This window comes from Sander lucioperca, chromosome 11, assembly GCF_008315115.2.
Source record: "Sander lucioperca isolate FBNREF2018 chromosome 11, SLUC_FBN_1.2, whole genome shotgun sequence".
Classification (NCBI taxonomy): Eukaryota; Metazoa; Chordata; class Actinopteri; order Perciformes; family Percidae; genus Sander; species Sander lucioperca.
The window spans coordinates 12,240,148-12,261,874 of record NC_050183.1 but is presented as its reverse complement, the minus strand read 5'-3'; the positions used below and the strand labels follow the sequence as shown (position 1 = coordinate 12,261,874).

Here is a 21,727-nt window from a genome sequence, read left to right as displayed (position 1 = left end):
AGTCACGGACTATTAGATTTGATTGTGAGCACTTAACTTGAAAACTTGAACATGATAACAGAAACGCAAGTGGTGTTTGGCCCAAATGCAAACAGCAATTTATGACAAATTACTTTATAAAAAGGAAGACAATATTAGCAATTGTTTAGGATGTCAGAGCAGATACTTTACTGTAGATTTGTACTAAAACCCAGTTTTAAAGAATTTAAAGGAGTTGAGAACTCTAGTCTGTGGGTTTGGGTGACCAGCTGTACACATAAGCAAAATAAAAAGGGAATAAAATATATTTTTAAATGACCACAGAAAACAAACAAAAAAGGTCAAAAGGTGTCCTGATAGAGAAAATAACAAGACTTGGCACAGGGAACACCACTTTGCTTCATGTTGCCTCCGCCATGTCATTTATACGCGAGTGCCTCAACATTGTGCATTCCAACACAGATTATATCAAGTTTGTATTAAACAACATAAATTAAAACAATCATGGAGGTCTCAATAGTTTCTGTGTCTGAGTGACAATACAGATGGATCAGTGGGGAGACCTTGTAATGTCACCAGTGTGAGAGGATGACATCATAAACACCAGGCTCTCTGTCCCTATATCATGTGGATGGGTGTGAAAGATATACTGTACTGACGAGTCCAGCAGAAAAAAGTACATCTCTATACCAAGCATTAGGAGGATTACAGGAGTCTGACGTTAAGGTATGTGCCAACATATGGATGGTGTCAAATAATACGCTACAGTACCTTTAGGCCCTGCCAGGGAAGGCTACCTCGGAGGAAGTACATGAACATGTGACCCAGAGCCTCCAAATCATCTCTTCTGCTTTGCTCTGGAAGAGACAGAACAAGACAAAAATTAGGTTACTTGTGAGAAAGAAATTCATTTCATAACCAGCTGGCAAGGTTAACAGGCAACTGATCAGTAGGAAATACAGCATAACAATGTACAGTGTAAAAGGCCATGATTTAGCCATGGAGGGGGGCAATCCTGTGCCATGGAGAGCCAACAGTCTGCAGGTTTTCTCTCACTGATTAGCACTCTGACAAGTAGACGGGAAGAACTACTGGTTGGACTTTAAACACACAGACTGTTGACTCTCCATGGCACATGGTTAGCCACCACTGCCACAGAGTAAAAAAAGAAACTCTGAAATTAAGAAACCACAAAAAAAATGTAGAATCAGTTGTAAAAAAAAAATGTTTTTTTTCTCTTCTTTTTTTACAATGCTGTGTTGTGTACACGTCAGTGAAATATTTGTACACAATACAGTTAGCAGTCTCCATTAAACTTAATGTAAATGCAAGCAAAGCTTGTCTATGCAAATCTAAAAGGCTTATCAAACCCCAGCTCTGCCAGTTTTCATTTTCTGGGAAATAATCAGACTGTTAATGGAAACAATACAGAGCAGCGCAGCCTGTTGCTATGGAGACGTATTACGTTTCGCGTACGCGCAGAGCGTACGCTCAAGTCGGCGTCACCTCAGTGTGTTATGAGGCTTTTTTTGGACCTCGGGGACCCGACTGATCAGTCTGACTGGCTTTTCTGCCGATGGTCGGCCCGTCTGGTTGGTGCGTCAGGGCCTATAGACTTCCTTACCCTTTCCCAAGTGTGTGTTGATGCTCATGTAGCGTGCCGTCCCAGTCAGACTCTTGTGCTCCCGGTAGGGGATGTGTTTTTTGGTCTCTGGGTCTATGTACTCTTTGGCCAGACCAAAGTCAATAATGTGGATGGTGTGTTGCCTCTTGCTTCCTGGCCGCCCAACCAGGAAGTTTTCTGGCTTCACGTCTCTGTATATCAGACTCTTGGTGTGGACGTACTCCATCCGTGTTATCTAGACGAGCAATAAACAGATCAAATTTAAATCACTCAATTTTCCAGACAGTTTTCAAACATGAACATGTGTCCGTCTTCAGTACTCAATACATTACGTATTCTGAGTACTGAAGACAGACACTTTCAGTAAACATCATAACTTTATTACATTATTACTTTCAGCTATCTTTGATGACTACCCAATTCAAATATTTACCCAAACTATGGTAGTGTCAACAATGCTACAATACTTTGCATGCAGCACCTTGGCATTCCCTCAACTATAAGTATGTAATAATGTCAAAGTTGCCCTATAATTTCTGTAAAGCTTGAAATCACTAAAGCTAGCTTATCTAAATATGTGCCTGCTGCACTCCTCCTCAAAGGCCTTACCAGCTGTATGGCTATCATGAGGACAGTCTTGAGGGAGAAGGTGCGGTCACAGAGATCAAACAAGTCCTCTAGACTGGGCCCGAGCAGCTCCAGCACCATGGCGTTGTATTTCCCACAAGGACCAAAGTAGTACACCTGAGGGATTCCCTCTGTGGAAACACAAATACACACAAATAAAGTGTGTGAACTTTTGTAATAATAACATATTCTCTTTAATTGGCACATTTATTCTTCTTGCCTGACAAAGAGTTATGTTTTTGGTGTAGACAGCACATGTGGAAAAAAAAAAGCACCAGAAACTACTCAACTACAGGGTCGCTCAGAGATAAGGGTGCAGAGGTCTATAAACTGCAAATGCACTGATATTTGTTTTCATTATAACAACTGTTGAAATAAAGTTGAGTTTACAACACTGCAGAGTATTGACGTGGCAACATGAATAAGCTGCTGAACGTTGTAACATAAAAATGTGGTTGTGGTCAGTGTAATGTTTCCCATGTTTTGGTTTCCCAAGATCCTGGGCCCTATCTTGCACCCAGCGCAATTGACTTTGTACACCGACGCATGTATCATTCCTATTTTGCACCTGACGCACAGCGGAGTTTTCCCTCCACAGACGCACGTCGTTAAATTAGGGAATGAACTTGTGCTCCCTGGTGCTATTTTGCAGTTTCAGAAAACAATTCACAGACCAGGAAAAACAGTCTAAAGTCAGTGGCGCATTATTCAGATGCTATTTTAGAGGCGCATGCTTGGCCATAATGCAGCGTGTGCTTTGCTTCTCTCATCTACACGGACGCAGCAGTTCCCATTTTTGCCAAACATACATAAATACAAGGAAAATTATTACTGAAAATGCGCTTCAGTTGTTTGGATAGGTCAGGAGGCACTTTACAGTACAGTGCTCAAAAAGTCACAGCATTCTTTGTGGCTTGTTGCATTTTACACAACATTTCCATGAATCATGGATGTGTTGATGACATGACAAATGAGGAAATATTAGACAGTTAAGGAGACGTGATGTTGAACTGCATGTGCCGATGTCAACCCAACTGCCCCAGCAGCAGCACGGGAGATGAGAGACAGAAGAGATGCATCGTCTATAGTGAGGTAAGCAAAGTAATCTCGGTCTAATGTTACACTACATATCAAAAATATCACCATGCATTTATAACCTCGAGATTCAGTGAGAGTGAGCCCAAAACATCGGAAAGTATGTCTTTGTGACATTTCTTTATTTACATTTTGTCAAAAAGAAAAATCAATAGCGAACTGTAACTGAACAGAAAAAAAATACAAACAGAAAATGAAAAAAAAAAAAAAAAAAAAAAAAGAACTAATTATTTTTCCCTCCTCTGATAGGCATGCAACACGCGCCACGGCGGGATTGGACACTTGAGGGTCCGGGAGTGGCAATGCGCGATGTGCTCCTGGTGGAGTGGATGGACGGAGATGGAGTGGGGGGAGGAGGAAGGGGCAAAACAGGAGGAGGAAGGGGCACAACAGGAGCTTGTGGTGCGTTTGGAGGCCCACGCTCCATGGCTGCAGCAATCCTCTCCAGACTTGAGGAGATGCGCCCAAGAGCTCGCAGCAACATCGCCACGCGGTCAAGACGGGCATTTATACCGCCTCCGCATCCCGGACAGCTCCCGCTCCAGCTCCTGCTTCAGCCCTGACGACAATGTCGGCCTCCTCGGCTGTGAACCGCTCCTGGCGTGCTCCATTATAATAGCAATCCACCATGGAACAAGCGTGCCTGCTTTTAAAGGGAATGTGAGATGATGCTCTGATTGTTATATTGCATGTTACGTCCAAACCACACCTATGAGTAATGTAGCTACTTCAGACCAACCCATTTTAGATTTGCGTCAGGCGCAAGAGTCATTTATCCCGCCGGTATAACAGCAACAGCGCCCGAGACTGCTCACAAAGCTACTTGCGTTTCACGTTTGATACTTGCGTTTCAGATCGTTAAAATAGGGCCCCCTGTCTCTTCTGTCATCTCTGCATCAAATGAACCACAAACAAATGTCACTGGCATTGCCATGTTAAGGATTTAAAACTTCATATTTTCAAAATATTGCCATATAGTAACAAACTAGTGTAATACATAGTGAGAAGACGTTACAAGTGCCATGAAAGGTGCTTTATGCGCTGAACTGAATCATCACCCTGGTTTGTTGATAAAGTATGGGAGGAGACTCCTCAGACACTACAGCAGCAATGACAAACTGCACTTCAGTTGGCTTCCCTCAACAGGTTTGTCAGAAACAGGCTACAGTACAGTTTATTTTCCTCTGAAGTAGGATTAAAGGGAAAGGTGTCTAAAAGAAACACCAGTGACACTGTGGAGCACCCTGTCAACAACTGTAAATAGCCTTTGCTACTAGAAACCACCACACCCATTTTGTGGTAATGTGTATGACTTCTGAGGAATGTTGATGGATCAACACAGCAGTTTGTATGCGCTATCGTCATGTATATCAGTGTTTTGACAGTGGGAAAATTGGGGAATGGCAAAACACTACAGTATGTCCCTATGTTGGAACAATACTAAGAGTAGGGCTGGGCAATTTATCGATATTATATCGATATTGTGATATGAGACTAGATATCGTCTTAGATTTTGGATATCGTAATATCGTAATATGACATAAGTGTTGTCTTTTACTGGTTTTAAAGGCTGCGTTACAGTAAAGTGATGTACTTCTCTGAACTTAACAGACTGTTCTAGCTGTTCTATTATTTGCCTTTTCCCCACTTAGACATTATGTCCACATTACTGATGATTATTTATCTAAAATCTAAGTGTGAAGATATTTTGTTAAAGCACCACTCTAGAATATCGCTGCAATATCAATATCAAGATATATGGTCAAGAATATCGTGATATCTGATTTTCTCCCTATCGCCCTGCCCTAACTAAGAGTAATGCTGTTTCTGATTTTGCTTAAAAAAAAAAAAAGATGATCTGACGGACATTTTTTTGCCTGAGAATCCATTGACATTGATCCACTGACAGAAAAGTTGTAGCCTGTCTGCACTTCTCCCACGATCAAAACCACCAGTTACCAAGTTGACGGTCATTGCTACCGGGTTAGTCCTTGTCGAGTTGGTTCTGTCACAAGGAAGCCATACCAAGATCTTTGAACTACGCTATGGAGCCAAATACCTAGTATCTATATTCCAGCCATCTGCCTGAAAGCTCACTAATCATTAGACACCACATCAGGGCTGCTACAATAGGGGGTAGAGCAGCACTGTGACAGTGACACAGACATAAAAAGAGTCCACGAGAGTAAATTTTGGCAAACATTTTGTACTCCACTTGTCTGTAAAAAAAAAAAAAAAAAAAAAAAAAAATTATATATATATATATTTTTTTTTTTAAATTATATTATTATATTAATAATTAATAAAATGTATGACAGAGATAAATTAAAGACCATTTTGCATCGGGATCACACCAGACATGACGCCAAATCAGCCCAGGGGTGTAAAGTGGGGGCAACTCGGCCTTCATTTTGATCTCAACTACACACCTGTAAAAGTTAAGTGACTGCATCTTGTATAGTTGTGATGCTATCGCGGTGACAGAATCTGTCCACAGACAGACATATAAACACTTGGCAAAGTACTCAAACTTCTTCTGAGGTAGTTCCCGTGGAGGAGGTGTCTCTAAGACCACATTTTGCCATGACGACACACACACACAGAATACAACACCACTGCCACGGCCGGTAATGAGAGTTTAGAATGGGAAGTATTCAGCTTGGATTGGGTGTCAGCTGCTAGCCAGGTGACAGAGTTTACAGTCGGATTTACCCAATTTACCCTTCCACATCAGTCCAACAAGACACACACACACACACACACACACACACACCTGTCTGCCCTTTAGTCTCTAGGATTTTCCTGGTAATAAAGCCCATGACAGATGAAGCTGTGACAAGAGATCACTTGGAGGGCTGACTCATCCAAGCTTGGCCCAAATCTAGAGGGCATTCAAAGCACAGTCATCACAAGAGGAAAAGCACACAGTGTATTTTAATCTTATGCTGGCGAATGTGAGCAAATATAAAATATAATAGTGTTTTACAGCAACTGTAAGAACCAATCTTGAAATGGCTGGTGGAAAAAGCCCAAAGCCCATTTGGGGTGATTTCTGTCTACTCATGTAACTTATACTATATATTGTGAAATAACTCACAACAATAGCTGTGCTCAATAGAATGTGAGACTATGTGAGATGTGATGGTTGACATAAACTTAACCATAACGGCGAAATTACTCTCCAATGCAACAAAGTTTCTCGAATAGAAAAGGAGTACTTCAAAAGCAACATAATGATGAATCATGACTACCAATAATCATCTTGATCAGGCAACAATGTTGTTCTCTTTAAAAGCTAAAGGCCAAACAAACCATTTCAGCAGTTGGCTTTTCTCAATGATATAAAATAAGCAAACTGAATCACACACAATTCTATTACATAAAGAAAAAAATACATCCAACTGTGTTCAGCATTATGGGATATGCTCTGGCTTTCATTGCAAGCCAATGTCAGCGGTGCTCTGACCCCCGCTGTATTTACAATTTGAGACAATCCGACCTATTGTATCTGCAGGCAGGCGACACAGTAAGAGGGGAGGGTGCATAATGGCAGCTGAAGAAAATGTTGCCCTACAATAAAATGTCAGATTTAAGGGCCAAAGAAGAGAGGGCTGGATAAGAGAGGAGGAGAGGACAGGGAATGTGTATTAAAGATTTAGATAATGGCGTGCACTGAGAGAAGAGGAGGAGAAGAAGTGAATTCCATTAGGCCCAGTGCTCTGAAGATGTTCGCATAAGGCTGAAATGTGATCAGTACTTGGGCATGCACAGACTGAGCCTGGAGCTACAAATGCAACGCAGCTCACAACAATCCCACAAAACGGCACAGGGCAAATAATTAGTGGGGAAATAAAACAGCTATACTTGTTTTTATCAAGTTATTAATTAATTCTACCAGATATTTGCAGCTTTTAACCTCAGTAAGTCCACAAGATATCGGTCAAGCAGTGATATGCCTAATTTTAAACTAGGGCAGTTTTTCTCTAAGTCAATACAGCACTCTCTTAACTCATTGAGAGCAAAACCAGGAACAATTATAATAATAATTAAGTTATTTATCAGATTGACTACTAGACTGTCTTTAAGATTAGTCATTAGAAAGTTGTCACTCCTTACATTTCTTACATTGCATCCTTTTAATTTTGACTATTGGACATACATTCATTGAGATAAAGACTGAAATTATTCATCATTGAGCCCTTTTATAAATAATGACAAAAATATTTACTTAAAACTCATCATTATAATCTTTTTTTTAATTGCTTCTTGATATTTCTTCTGCTATACACTATAGATCTTTTATCTCTATGGTATAGCTTTTGATGAGTTGTTAAAATAAGAATTATTATTATTATTATCAATAATAATAACAATAATAACAATAATAACAATAATAATAATAATATTGTTGTTATCAATTTAAACTATGATAGTCCTACAACAGCAGTGAACATGCAAACTGATTTGTATCTGTAAAATTATCCACATGGCATGCATAAGAATCCACAATTTGAATGAAATAATATCATCAACATAGACCCTGTCACTGACACAGCATTTCGTGAACTCAAAAGCCTTGATGGGGCTCATAAATATTCACAGGCATGCTCATAATAACCATCACTGAAAAATGTTCAAGAGGAAACCTCCCTATATGTGACACTAATTACAGTAACATCTATGCAATCATGTATCCATGATTGCACAAGCTAAATCGCCCTGTGAAATACAGTTAAATGACAGTTGGTGCATAAAAACTGCACAACATCTCTGCAGCCATTCTCTTGACAACTGTGGTAAAGTGATTAAGAAAGAAGCCAAAAACTGTTAGGTGAACAGGACTTGCTTTTAGTATCACCAGCACATTTTAGCAGTGCTGTCATTACTGACAAGAGCAACTGAAATGCCAGGTCTATTCTCAATTTTCACAAAGAAAATGTAAACTGGAAGGCAGGAATCCCAACTGCTGGGATCTGTTCAGGACAGGAGAGATTTAACATGTTCAGATAAGCTCCTCCTGGGCATTAAGCACCGAGTTGTTTATGCAGTGACATATTTGAGGCTCGCGGGTTGTGTTGTAGTAGTAATAGATTTAATCTATCGCCTTGACTCCTCCCATGATAGACATGAGCCTTTCTGTCATAGTAGTAGTCTTCATCTCTGCTCAATTGTGTGGTTATATTGTAGCTCAATGTTAAGATGTCTTAAGGCCCAGACGCACAGAGCCGACGGCCAAATGTCGGCAGAAAAGGCAGTTGGGCTGATCAGTCTCCCCAAATTGGTCAAAAAAGTGCCTCGGAACACACCAAAGTGACAAGACGTAATTTTGATTTTGAGAGACTCTAGTCACGCTCATTCCGCTCCCCATTTCCGGGTTAGCACTCTACCAATCAGATGGGCCATTTGAGCGGAACACACCGAACAGACTCGAGTCACTGACCTCGCCAGACTGTCCAACGGCCGATTATCGGCTCTGTGTGTCCGGGCCTTTAGCCAATGGACAAAGTGCTTTATTTTGGCAACTTAATATTCTGTCTCCTGTTCAAAGTATCAACATGTGAGTAGATAAGGACTTAAACATGGTGGGAGGGAATTTAACATTCATCATTAATTATGTCCCTGATTTCCACACACTCATTGTCTGCCAGTCACACTTTGGCAACATTATGTGACACGTCACACCACCTGTTGAATCTGAATTTTTGTTGCAAGATCTCACCAGCTATTTCAGCCTAAATAAATAAATAAAGGGAAATGCAATAGCTCTATACATGGCTCTGTTTTTGAAAGATAAAAATACCATATGATAGTCGCCATAGGTCAATGTGAAACAATTAGTACTGTATGAAGATTATTATACAGGACATGCAAAAAACATTTACCTCTATGGATTCACTGTATAATAAAAAAATAGTATAGGGATGTTTTTCTTTTTGTAAATACATCATAATCCTAATCTAGGCTCCGCTGCTGAATAGGTCAATCAGAATATTTTACCATGTGCCCGCTGATTTTAGTGAAATTCAGAAAGTGAGGTGAGTCAGGTCAATCTTGTACATGTTGACTTGCAGTCTACATCTGTAAAAAAGGTGTGCAGTAGCAATCATAACCAAAACCATAAAAATAATAGTGTAATAATGTTCAGTATGCATTTGGAAACAGTTAAATGGCATCACATGAGCTTGTTCAATTATCCTACCTGTACATATCACCTGTCTGTAGTTGTGTGTAAGGGCTAGGAATATTTTTACATGTTGCACAGCTCCAGACTTCCATCAATAAGAGTAAGGGCAAAGGCCAGCAATGGTCTCAATGGAAGAGATGGTCAGGATGTGTTTAAATGCACCAGAGACAAACACCAAACGCGGAGAGAGACAAGCCAGCACTAGAGGAATCTTCTGCTAAATGGCACGGGAGACAATTACAGTTACTGTTGAGTTTAGGCATTTGTGGGCATGCATTGTCTAAGATTTGCTCACAGATCAGAATGACGGATTGAAATAAGAACAGCCATAAAGAAAAACAAACAGGCCACACCCTGTTAGCAATGCACGTTCAAGAGTTTCCCTGCAATCTGCAGGCAGCACACAGTCAATCAGGGAGGCAGAGGACACACCATAATGGCCTGACTGCTTGTAGAGGGCCATCTATAAATAGCCAAGGACTGCCCTAATGCCCCACCTCCTTATCAACAGTAGAGGGCTTTTGCTCTGGCACAAGGAGCCAGGAAGCTGGCACGTGTCACTAAATTAGACCACGATGCACACACTGGGAGGATCACTGCAACAAGAGGAACCGGCCACTTGCAATAGTCAAACCAAAACTTGTCTGATATACAGACCTTAAAGAGGGAGTACACACTAAATTAGTTGTACTAAATAATTTGTTGGCACTTTACAGATAACCACATAGGTTCTTGTTGGCATAGGATGTAAATACAGATGATATTTCCAACAAAATTCAAACTGTATAAAAAAACTCCTCTCAAAATGATCTTGTATGCGTCTGCTTGGATTTGAAAATTTGGTTCAGCTAAATACTCTGGCCCCTCATAATCGTGATGACATAGGAAAGACTCCGAGGTCTACTACATATGTTGACCCCCTCCCTCCGTCTGTGTTAGTAGTTGCTGCGCCAAGAATACAAAGCAGAACACTGGCTAACCATAGCCCCAGTTTGTGCTTGTCACACATAGCTGCTGGTTGGGCTAGCATTAGCAAGGCTGGGTGGAAAAACGATGTTCATTAACAAGATTTATTCCTCTGCAGTGGCAGTAAACACAACATATAGGCCCGTCGAAAACTGTGCTATATTCAGAGCTTTAAAACACATTTAGAGCCTACAAATATTGACGTTAACCACAACAAATAGCACGGTTACAGCTATGTACTGACACTCTCGCTTGTAGTATAGCCGTTAACCCAGCTACAACACAGGTACCCACACGGAAATTCTCTCAAAAAGGGCCATAAAAATGCTTCTAATGACTATCAAGGCTAGAGTTGGACCGATTTCTGGTTTCACCGATCCAATCTATGAGGCTAAACCTCCATTTGTCACTAAGTCCCCTTCTGGCAAATTAAAAATCAGCTAACATTATCAACCTGTGCCAAAGGCGTCACAGCACTAAATCCAACTTGTATTGCAAGCAATGTTGGGCAGTAGCATTAATAGTAGAACTACTTCTAAAAAGCATTGCTGTTTCCTGAATCAAATAGCTTGTCACTAGCCTAAGCTAGCTCTTTTATTGATCGGGTGGTGTGGTAACGTCCACGCAAGCTAACATACATTTCCACGAACATTCTGAAGGTCAAGCACGGAGCTTTCTGCTACAGTCTGAAATAAAACTGCTGAGTATCACTGGTGCTACTGCTAAACACAGACGTGTATCGTTACATGGATGTATAAAAAAAGAGCTTTGATGTAGTAAACTACTATTGCCATGTTGATGTAGCTAATAGCTTGCTTCATTTATTTAGGGGCTAACGTTAGCTTCAGTGTAGTGAATCTTTATTTACTGTTGAACAACTGGTAACGTTAGCTTAGCTCACTAAACTTCCCAATAGCTTGCCGAACACTGGTAATACGCAATATGACAATGTGGTTAACATAATGTTTGCATATAAAAGGAACTAACTAACAGAGTCGTTAGTGTCTGATGGCAACCTACTGCCGAGCCGAGGGGCGCTGTGAAGGAGATTACATTTCAGTAGCGGTGGGAGTATGGGTGAGAGGGGAAACGGCTGAACGGCGCATGCTGTTTGTTTAACGTTTCTAGAAAGTTCATGGCACATTACATTACACCGCCATGTGGCCTGGAGTCTACACGCTTAATATGGGCTCTCTCACCTGTCTCACTCTGGAGCGGCTGAGACAAGTGTGAAACTTAGTGGTAAAATTCGGTATACCGGTCCAGTCCGGTATTTGGCTCGAAATCTAACCGGTTCGAAAAATTTTACATCGGCCCATGCCTAGTCGAGGCTACATCAGACCCCCTGTCTTTCCAGCAGAGAAACAGAGGGTCTGACAGTAGCTTCTCATGGCTGGTTAGCTCTGACTACCAGCTCTACGTCGCTGTCCATGCTACACTGAGCAGTGGTCAGTCAGTCTCTCCTTTGTCCCCTGACCCTCCTCGTCACACACTACAGAGCCACAAAGCCACGTCTCCTACAGCCTTTGCTCCCTTTCTTTTCTCTAGCATTTTTTAAATATGCTGTGAAGGACGGTTATGGCAGAATTTGTGTGTAAATACCCTTTAATAGACTAAGCTAGCCTACTTTAGGCTAAATTATGTAATAAAATGTCAATTGGGACTTGGTTCTTGCACTTACTCAATTATAGAAAGGACTTAATCTGGGAGACAAAAAAAGAACTAATGGGACACGCAGGTGTGGATGGTTGCAGAGTGGGACACTACACAGACCTCTTGTCTGTACCTTTTGCTCTTTTCAGTTTGACTAAGTAGTGGGGACATGTTTGCACATGGTGTCTGAATTAAACCAAACCAAATCAAATCAACACATGCATCTTCTACACAAACTTATACAAACATGGTGAGCATTCCCAAAAAAAAAAAGAAAAAAGTCCCAGTCCCTCCCAACCATCTGACTCTGCCTTCTCTCTCACCCTCTATAACTAACTGACCAGCCAGAAAAGATCAAAGAGCTGCTGCCCTGGAGCCACAGCTATGCATCATAGCACATTAACATGTTCTGGGGCGTGGTGTAGAAGAGGAAAGACTGGGTATTGTAGAGGTGGGATTGGAAAAGAGGAAGCAGGCTTTCATAGCATCCATTGGCTCCCACAGATGTGGAAAGATAACCAAACGCACGCCTGAAAATTAGCCTCGAGTAGAATGGAAGCCATTGGAGTTTTGTGCATGCGTTTGTTTCCTGATGCTACATGTCCACATTTGAAAATGCATCCTTTCCTCTCCATTTTTGCCTTCCATCTACACCACACTGGAATTTTTCACATTTTCTTTCTGAACAGATGCTGTATATCTGAGGTCTCGCATTGCAGTGCAGAGAAAAAAAAACTAAGCCAGTCCATGTTTTTTTTTTTTCAAATAAAAGGCATAATAGTAAGATATGATCACATTTGTTGCATTACAGTATATAATCCTCGATGTAAACAAATTGTCTCACACAAGATAAAACATTTTTAGGGATTAAATCTTTGTCCTCCTCAGTCTCTATTCCATTTGTTAACATGCTCTCATAAAGGGCATCCATTTCCCGATCCAGCTATTTTGTCAATATCGGGACCGATATCCGATCTTAATATCGGATCGGTGCACCCCTACTGCCATTATTCTCGATTACCAACTCTGGTGCACTGAACCTGTCGCCCTCAGACGAGAGATTACTGCTACCTGCCAGCTAATTTAACTGAAACAAAAACATTTAAATCATTGTGATAATTATATTGCCTTCTTTAATATCTCAAACACAAAACGTGACCTGAATACACGTGAGTGGAAGCAATTTTTATTTTTTTATGTCTGTTTTTGAATATAAAATCTCAGTTTTCTCTTCCTGCCCAATGACGTGTGAAAATGCGCATTCACATTTAACTCATCATTATGGTGCTGTCTATCAGAAACTAATAATCTACAGACTGCAATCTCTCTTACCTGAATTTCCCAACTGTTTGTAAAATCTATACTCCAAATGGAGCTGAGGCGCCCTGGACTTTATAGGTTCCTGAAAGAGAAGAGAGAAAAAAAATAAAGTGTTAAATATTTCATAGATCACAAATTTGTTAACAATGTCAATATTCTTTATCTACGATGACATGTTGGTGTTTTGGCTCAGTAAACCCTGCAGGTGACTACTATTCTCAAATTGGGAAAACAGAGCATTGTGTATTTGTAAAGCTCATTTGGAAAGTAATGGAAAGTAGTTGTGACAACCTTGCGTACAACATGATTATCTCGGCCTGCTATTAACTTAAATACGTACAATACAATGTTGTCCTTATTTCCATGCCTAATATAACTTAAATTAAGTCTCAGGTCAGACTTGTGGGATGTGAGAGGATAAAGAGCATTTCCAGCTGGTGAACAGCAGGCTTATGTGATGACATGTCTGATAATCAACCCACTGGGACATATTGTTCATTATATCGCTAGCTCCAGCTTTACAACCTAAAATGTAATCTGATTATCCCCACTGTTATGATACGAGGGCATTATAGACAAACGTGAAGATAGAACAAACGCACACCGAACTTAATTCCTTTCCTTAATCTTCAACACAGCTTGTGCAAAAGCCTTGTCCACAGTAGCAGTATAGAGCTCAACAGTGACCGGCCACTTTTTTTCGGCTCTGTCTCCGGAAGTGGTTTTCCCCCCATTCAATTGTTTCATTGACGTTTCGAAAATTGCTTATACATAGCGTTTTAAGTCTGGAACCAAGCCAACCAGCTACGAGATGAATAGTGAGCAGAACACATTTGATTTGGCGCAAAAAAAACATTTTGAAAACGGCAAAGGTACAAGACCGTGTACAGAAACTATCATAGACTTCAATGGTAGAAGCTCGCTCTAGCCGTTCGCGGGTACGGTAAATGTTTCTATGGTAACAGCGAGTTGGACCAATCGGAGACGTTGCTGTTACGCTTAGGATTGCGGGTAGTGTAGTTTTTTCTCCATTAAATCGCGGATAAAACATGTTTTTCTTAAAACAAGGTTGATTTCATACGGACTTCTAGCTTCTACAGGAGCAGAAACCTTCATTTCACAACCACGTAGCTCGGGGTCAGTCTACCTCAGATGGTTTAGGCATTATGACTGATATTCTAAATCCTTATGGAGAAAATGAATGGGATTTTTACTTCCGGAGTTGGCTGTGGGCGGGAGTGTTGAGGTCTATGCAGTCCCCCTTTTAACACACTGCCAACCAATGCTTACATGCGTCCAAAGATGTACATTGTGCTGTTTGTCGAATTTATAGGATAAGCTCTGGCATGCCAAACAATATGAAAAAGCCATACATAAGATCAACTTCTATTTTAAGTCAGTAAAATGTAAATGTTGGGGATGTTTGTATTCAAGTAAACATGTGAGACAATTAGTTATAAAAAGATACAGAATAAACATGGAGTAAAGCTTATTCACTGCGTTTTAACCTTACTACTCTACATACACATTCATGAAAATGCCTAAAGATGTATTTGCACTTCTCAAGATGTGCTTGAAGTGAGATTTAATCTTAAAAGTTGTTTCCTATGTGCGTCTAATTCTAAAAGCACTTACATCTATCTATAAATTGCAGGAATGTCTGTCTGTCAGTGTGTCTGTGTTATGTGCATATCTTTCCAATCGTTAGTCCGATGGATTTCAAACTTGACAGGTGTCTTGCTATGGGCACGAGTAAGTGCAGTGCCAAGTTTGACGTTGCTTGGATTAGAAATGCAAAAGATATCGTTAAATATATAGGTAAAAGAAGCACACATTGGCTTTTGCCGCTGGCCACTTCCCCTCTCACCCTGAGGACCAGAGAGCTTTGGCAGCTAAAATGTGTATTTTGTGATTACATTCTGAATCTGCAGCGTTCTCTGTCAGGTAATAGTACAATGTCTTCCTCTGATGTAGAAGTAGCCTACACTGTAAGTCAGTAATAGGCTATACAGTGGAGTTGCATCTTAAGTGGTATGGGTCCTTCTGTAAGTCATTTTGGGGTACAATTTGGTTTTGATGAATTCTACAAGCAGCAATACCACAGGCCAAGTAATCGCCCGTTCCAAACAGGCACATTTTCAACAGGCACTGCACCGTTTTTTTTAAATTATATAAACTAAAAGCTGAAAGCTGAAAGCTGTTAAGCTCCCACATTCACTCCATTAGGCCTTTGTTAAATCAGGAGCATTTTCTCTACTGGTGCCCTGCTAGCACGTAGGAGTGTACACACAAGTATGAGCTGTGTTCAACACAAAAAGGTACTTCCTTTTTCCATCCATTTGTGATGGCCGTTCTCAGTCCGATCTGATGTGTTCTGTGGATTCACTTCAAGGTTCAATCAAAAGATGGTTTGGTTTATTATTAAATCAACCTCGCTTGACTGTGTTTTAAAATATCCCCAGAACAGACTGCTTATTTAATAACTTGTCACACTTGTGGAAGAAAATAAAAAGGGTTACCTCAGATATTCCTCAATTTTGTCTCTACCTGGCTTCTACAAAACAATATCTGATTAATTAAAATAGTTAAATAACATAAAGAAAGGACTGACAAGTCTCTAAATCGGTTTTCAACTGGCCATGTTCAGTTTTGTCCCGCCTGCTGCCATTTCTTTTCTGACAGGATGATCTCCTCTGGATTCTGGCCAGAGATATTTTGGGGGGGAAGGCAAAGAGACAGAGCTGGAGTCACATGGTGTATGTGTTGTTGAGATTTCCATTCCAACCCCCTCTGTTTTAAGTAGGTGGGTCTGTGTCAATGTAATCAAACACCTGATAGGCTAATGATAATGACCAGTTTTGTATGTTTGCGTGTCTTCTGATGGAGGGAGCTGCAATTGCAGGCAGGGAAAATGCAAAGGCTAGCAAGAGACATCATCTTGTCATATTTTTTTTAAATTAAACCCTACATCAAACATAATTACAAACTAAACTAAGATTTTGCAGTGAGCCTAATGGTTCATGCTAAAATGTATCCTTGTGGCCAACAGTAAAGCAGCCCCAGATATTATGCATCTTGAGTGGCTGGATGGTCATCCAACCACATCTTTTCTGTTATTCTCTGTAATGTGTCTCAACACTTCACAATACATACATTTTATGTGAATGCAGTGGTAGGCATTTACTGAGGAAGTGTTAACAGTATCAGCAAGGTTCAGTTACATTACCAAAGGGTGATTCAATTATGTTTTTCTAAAATAAGCTTTTAAAAAAACTCAGATAGAAGTTATTCAATGAACGATAAAAGAGAGATCATAAAACAATGGGGTATAAGGTTAGTACGGAGCCCCCCTGGTCCCACTTTGTCAAAAAAAATTAATTATAACTATCTCGTGGCCTCAAGATAGTATCTCGTGGCCTCAAGATAGTATCTCGTGGCCTCAAGATAGTATCTCGTGGCCTCAAGATAGTATCTCGTGGCCTCAAGATAGTATCTCGTGGCCTCAAGATAATAACTCGTGGCCTCAAGATAGTAACTCGTGGCCTCAAGATAGTAACTCGTGGCCTCAAGATAGTAACTCGTGGCCTCAAGATAGTAACTCGTGGCCTCAAGATAGTATCTCGTGGCCTCAAGATAGTATCTCGTGGCCTCAAGATAGTATCTCGTGGCCTCAAGATAGTAACTCGTGGCCTCAAGATAGTAACTCGTGGCCTCAAGATAGTAACTCGTGGCCTCAAGATAGTGTATATAAAAGGAGAATGCACAATGGAGCAGCTTTTCTCCCCAAAGCAGAGAGTGCATCAAGACATTTAAAAGGAATATAAATAATAATAGAAGTTGGTAAATAAACAAGTATATACATGTAAAAAGTATAAATATAGGCTATAAAATATGAAGAAGAATTATAAAGGACTATGGATATGCAGTCTCACGGCAGTTCGTGTAAATGTCACGTTATTTTCTCGGGGAAAGGACTCCGGGAGACGGCTGGGAAACGGCCGAAAATGATGCTTTGTAAGCTGGGAGGCGGCCGCAAGGCGGCCCGCGCCACAATAAAGGGATGGCGGAGGTTGGGTTTGGAGAAACATAACGGGGAAAGGGCGCCTTACGCGCCGGGAGACGGCCGCGGGGGACCCGCCACAATAACGGGATGGCGGAGGTTGGGTTTGGAGAAACATAACGGGGAAAGGGCGCCTTACGCGCCGGGAGACGGCCGCGGGGGACCCGCCACAATAACGGGATAGCGGAGGTTGGGTTTTAGGAGAAACTCTCTGCACTCTCTGCTTTGGGGAGAAAAGCTGCTCCATTGTGCATTCTCCTTTTATATACACTTATCTCGAGGCCACGAGTTACTATCTTGAGGCCACGAGATACTATCTTGAGGCCACGAGATACTATCTCGAGGCCACGAGATACGTATCTCGAGGCCACGAGTTACTATCTTGAGGCCATGAGATACGTATCTGCCAGAGAAGTCAGCAGCCACTGGGTATGCCGTAGGATAGAAATTGAGAGTGGAAAAGGGAGGGAATACAAAAGGAGTGGAGTCCTGTGGCAGGAAGACATGTGACTAGTCTGGAAGGTGGAGCGAGGAATTGCTGTAGCGTCTTCCACCTCTGACATGAACACGGACAATGACCACGTCTCGCACAAGTCAGGCCGTACCAGCGAGGAGAGGGAAAGAAAATATAAAATATATAAATAATGAGGCAAAACAGATGGTACCAAACCACAGGACCCGTTAAAACAGCTTACAATAGGAAACAGAGGCTTATGGCAGCTTTGCGTACTTAAGAGACATCTCTATTCCTAGCAGATGGGCTTAGCTATGGCTGTGTAAATGACCAGGGCCAAAGTACAAATGTCTGATGTAACATCTTTGAATATGACGAGGATTTTTCACAGCTCCTTCCCATATCAAACAATCTTTGATCTGCTCCCTGTGCCGACATGCTCCCTGGACACTTTGGGCATTTTTGTAAAAGGGAACGTATTGAGGGTTTATTTCTCCCAAGCATATATCCAAAAACTGAAGTCAGCTACACCCTTCACCTCATCCCCTTTGGTATTTGTATAAAAGAAAACATGTTGCCTTCTACAATTAATGATGCAATATTAGTTTTCAGATGACTTAACAATTCACTTTTAACTTCATCTTGTTTGTAATACTTGACTCGGGTGGAAGTTTTGGTTACCCTGTGTGGTGTCATGCAGAGAGCAGCTTTTTGCCAAGTGTGCTGGCCTGTGTCCAGGGCAGCTGACCCTCAGGCCAGAAGGGCCCTTCCCTGTCTGACCTGCTGCTACAGTAACCTCTCCACCTCAGCTGTTCCAAACTGCAGCCGTGTGTGTTTCTTTGTATCTGGGTTTAATGCATCTCAAACCAAATTGTATCTGCATGAGACCAGGAGAAAAATTAGAGATCAATAAAAAATAGGAACGAGAACCTATTTTCAAGACCACACTTATGTACAAAAATCACAGCTGCTGTATTCATTTGTAGTAAAACAATTTCTCTAGCTTGTTCAGTTTAGGGACTTAAGTGAACCTTTATTAGGTAGTGCCTTTAGACTAGCCACTAGGCTTGGGCCGGCGTAAACATTTTCAAACTGGTTTGATATCAAGCCTAACACCGGAACGGACTACCGAATTTACCACTAGTTGTCGCACTTGTCTCAGCGCTTGTCTCACGAGTGAGACTGGTGAGAGAGCCCATAATAAGAGTGAAGTGACATCAGTCCACATGGCGGTGGTAATGCACCTCTAAGCCATGACTTTTTACCTGCAGTGAGGTTAGTATCATTGGTTATAATAACTCTTTGGTTAGGTGATTACACTTTGCCTCGACTTTGGCTTGAAGTTTTAGTTTAGTGAGCTAAGCTAACGTTACCAGTTAAGCGTGATTTACACTTCTGCGTAAAATCCACGCCATGGCTACGTACGCGGAGACACGAACCTACGCCGTAGCCTGACCTTCTCCATAAACGACATGACATCAAGGAGATGGTTAACTTTTCCTGCTACAGATTTCCGACCGCGGTCAGAAAGCACAGGGGAGACACTTTGTTTCTCTCACTATGCCTCTAGAGTCAGTACTTGCTCGAAGCTAATCGCCGTCACTCTCTCAACCACTCACTCCCCACACATGCTGGGCCTGCTATTGTCTTCAAGAGATCGACGCACACACCAATGCACAAGTATAAACTTCAGGCCTCTTACGTAAGCTACGACAAAAGCTCTGCGTGGAGCCTCCGCACAACCATAAATCAAGCTTTATTCTACAGTAAACTAAGCTTCGCTACACTGAAGCTAACGTTAGCCCCCAAGTAAATGAGGCAAGCTATAAGCTACGTCAACATGGCAATAGTAGTGTACTACATCGGATCTATTTTTTATACATCCATGTAACGATTCACGTCCGTGATTGGCAGTAGCACATCAGTCATATTCAGCAGTTTTATTTCAGACTGCAGCAGAAAGCTCCGGTGTTTGAGCTTCAGAATGCTCGGGGAAATGTACGTCAGCTTGTGTGGACACTACCACACCACTTGATCAATAAAAAAAGCTAACTTAAGCTAGCGAAAAGCTATGTGATTCAGCTATTTAGAAGTGGTTAAACTAGTAATTAGAACTAGGATTTAGTGCCGTGACGCCGTCGGCCCAGGGAATTTGACAAAATTAACACTGCAACTAATGATTATTTTCTTTACTGATTATTTTCTCATTTTCAGTTTCCTGAAACCACGACAGCCAATCAGATGCCACTATCTCTGGCTTCTCAGTCAAATTTTGTCGACGATTGCAGGGACGATGGACTTGAGCATATAAATAGTGGTAACTGACATACTAGCTGCTCCTCACAGCTAAAAAGCTTACAGAATTGTCAATATAAGCACTACCAGCACATACTGCCCTAGTAGGATCAAATCCTGTAATTACAACAGCATGGGGATGGGTGTGAGATGAAATGTTACATGCCATTTCAAGGATCCCTCTTCGAGTAAACGATTTGAATCTTGTACAAAAATATGATTATATCATGACGGATTAGGTGGTGGTTCCTGTATTTCAACCTGTGGTAACCTCCATACTTGTCTGGATGGAGCAAGCCATCAGCCCCACAATAAAGTCCTCTTCCTGGGATTAACCAACTCTGCATATGATGTCATCTGGGCTAAATCTGATCTCTGCTCCAACACAGTTGAGGAAGATCAGAATTGAACTCTGTGACTGGATGGAGTAATGACCATCAAAGGAAGAGGAGAAAAAAGAAAACTATCAATGATAGACCATTCAGAATAACTTTAAAGGGTAGCAAACAGACATGTAACAACAGTCAACAACCGCCTCAACACTACGCTGCAAATCTAGAATCTGTTTAAATGAAATTTTAACAAATCATGAAATATTGCTGACCAATTAGAACAAAGCTGTGGAAAAATGATGTCCCAGCGCTTTGTGCCTGTGCAAACAAACCACCTACAATTTCATGTCTAGTATATTCTCACATAACAAATGACACTAATTCTGCTCAATTAGTGACCCAGCTCACGAGACAAGACACGAGATTGGGTTCACGAGATCGAGACAAGATTTTAACACTATTTTACAGAAAACTTCAATGAAGAAATAAGACTGGAAAATAGTCCTTTATTCAATCAAAAGTCACAAAATGAAAACCGAGCACTGAATGGTTTTGCCACAAACTTAAATGACTGGCTTCTCTCCTATATAACTAACAGTTACACTGTTACTTGTTCCATATGTACGGTGGAGAGATAGTCTCTTCACTCAGAGAACCAAGGTTACAACATAACCAAGCGTTTTCTGGCAGTAGTTGAGACCGTTGAGACCAAATGTTTTGTACTTGAATCTGTCATTGTACAGTAGACAGAGAGAAATAAAGCGTATCTTACTATTGTTTCACATTGATTACGTTCTAAAAATATATTACCATTAAACACTCAACAGATGATTTTTATGAAGACAGATGCTCTTTTCTCCTCCTCTGCATTTTATTAACTGCAGCAATAAACAAGGAAGTAGGCAACACTAGTATTGATTTATGACCATTATTATAGGACAGACGGAGAACATTTCTCTTTGTTTAATATCATTAAAAGTAAAGTTAGGTTTTGCTGTCCGCTTCCTGGCTCATTTTAAAGTGCCCATATTATGAAAAAAAAAAAAAAAATCACTTTTTCTGGGATTTGGGGTGTTATTTTGTGTCTCTGGTGCTTCCACACGCATACAAACTTTGAAAAAAAAAACATCCATGCTGT

The 21,727-nt window shown here is 41.0% G+C and overlaps 1 protein-coding gene across 7 annotated transcripts in view; it reads right to left on the bottom strand.

The window, feature by feature from the left end:
* csnk1g2b (casein kinase 1, gamma 2b) overlaps positions 1–21,727 on the bottom strand; it is a 45,039-nt gene that overhangs the window by 8,327 nt on the left and 14,985 nt on the right. For 6 of the 7 annotated variants that reach the window (XM_031308428.2, XM_031308432.2, XM_031308431.2 and 3 more), the window contains exons 3-6: positions 13,461–13,530; positions 2,213–2,361; positions 1,604–1,838; positions 751–836 (exon numbers count right to left, since the gene is read on the bottom strand). In XM_031308428.2, coding sequence (XP_031164288.1) covers positions 751–836; positions 1,604–1,838; positions 2,213–2,361; positions 13,461–13,530 — 540 coding nt within the window. The remainder of the gene's footprint in view (positions 1–750; positions 837–1,603; positions 1,839–2,212; positions 2,362–13,460; positions 13,531–21,727) is intronic. The other variant, XM_031308434.2, reaches the window with a different exon arrangement.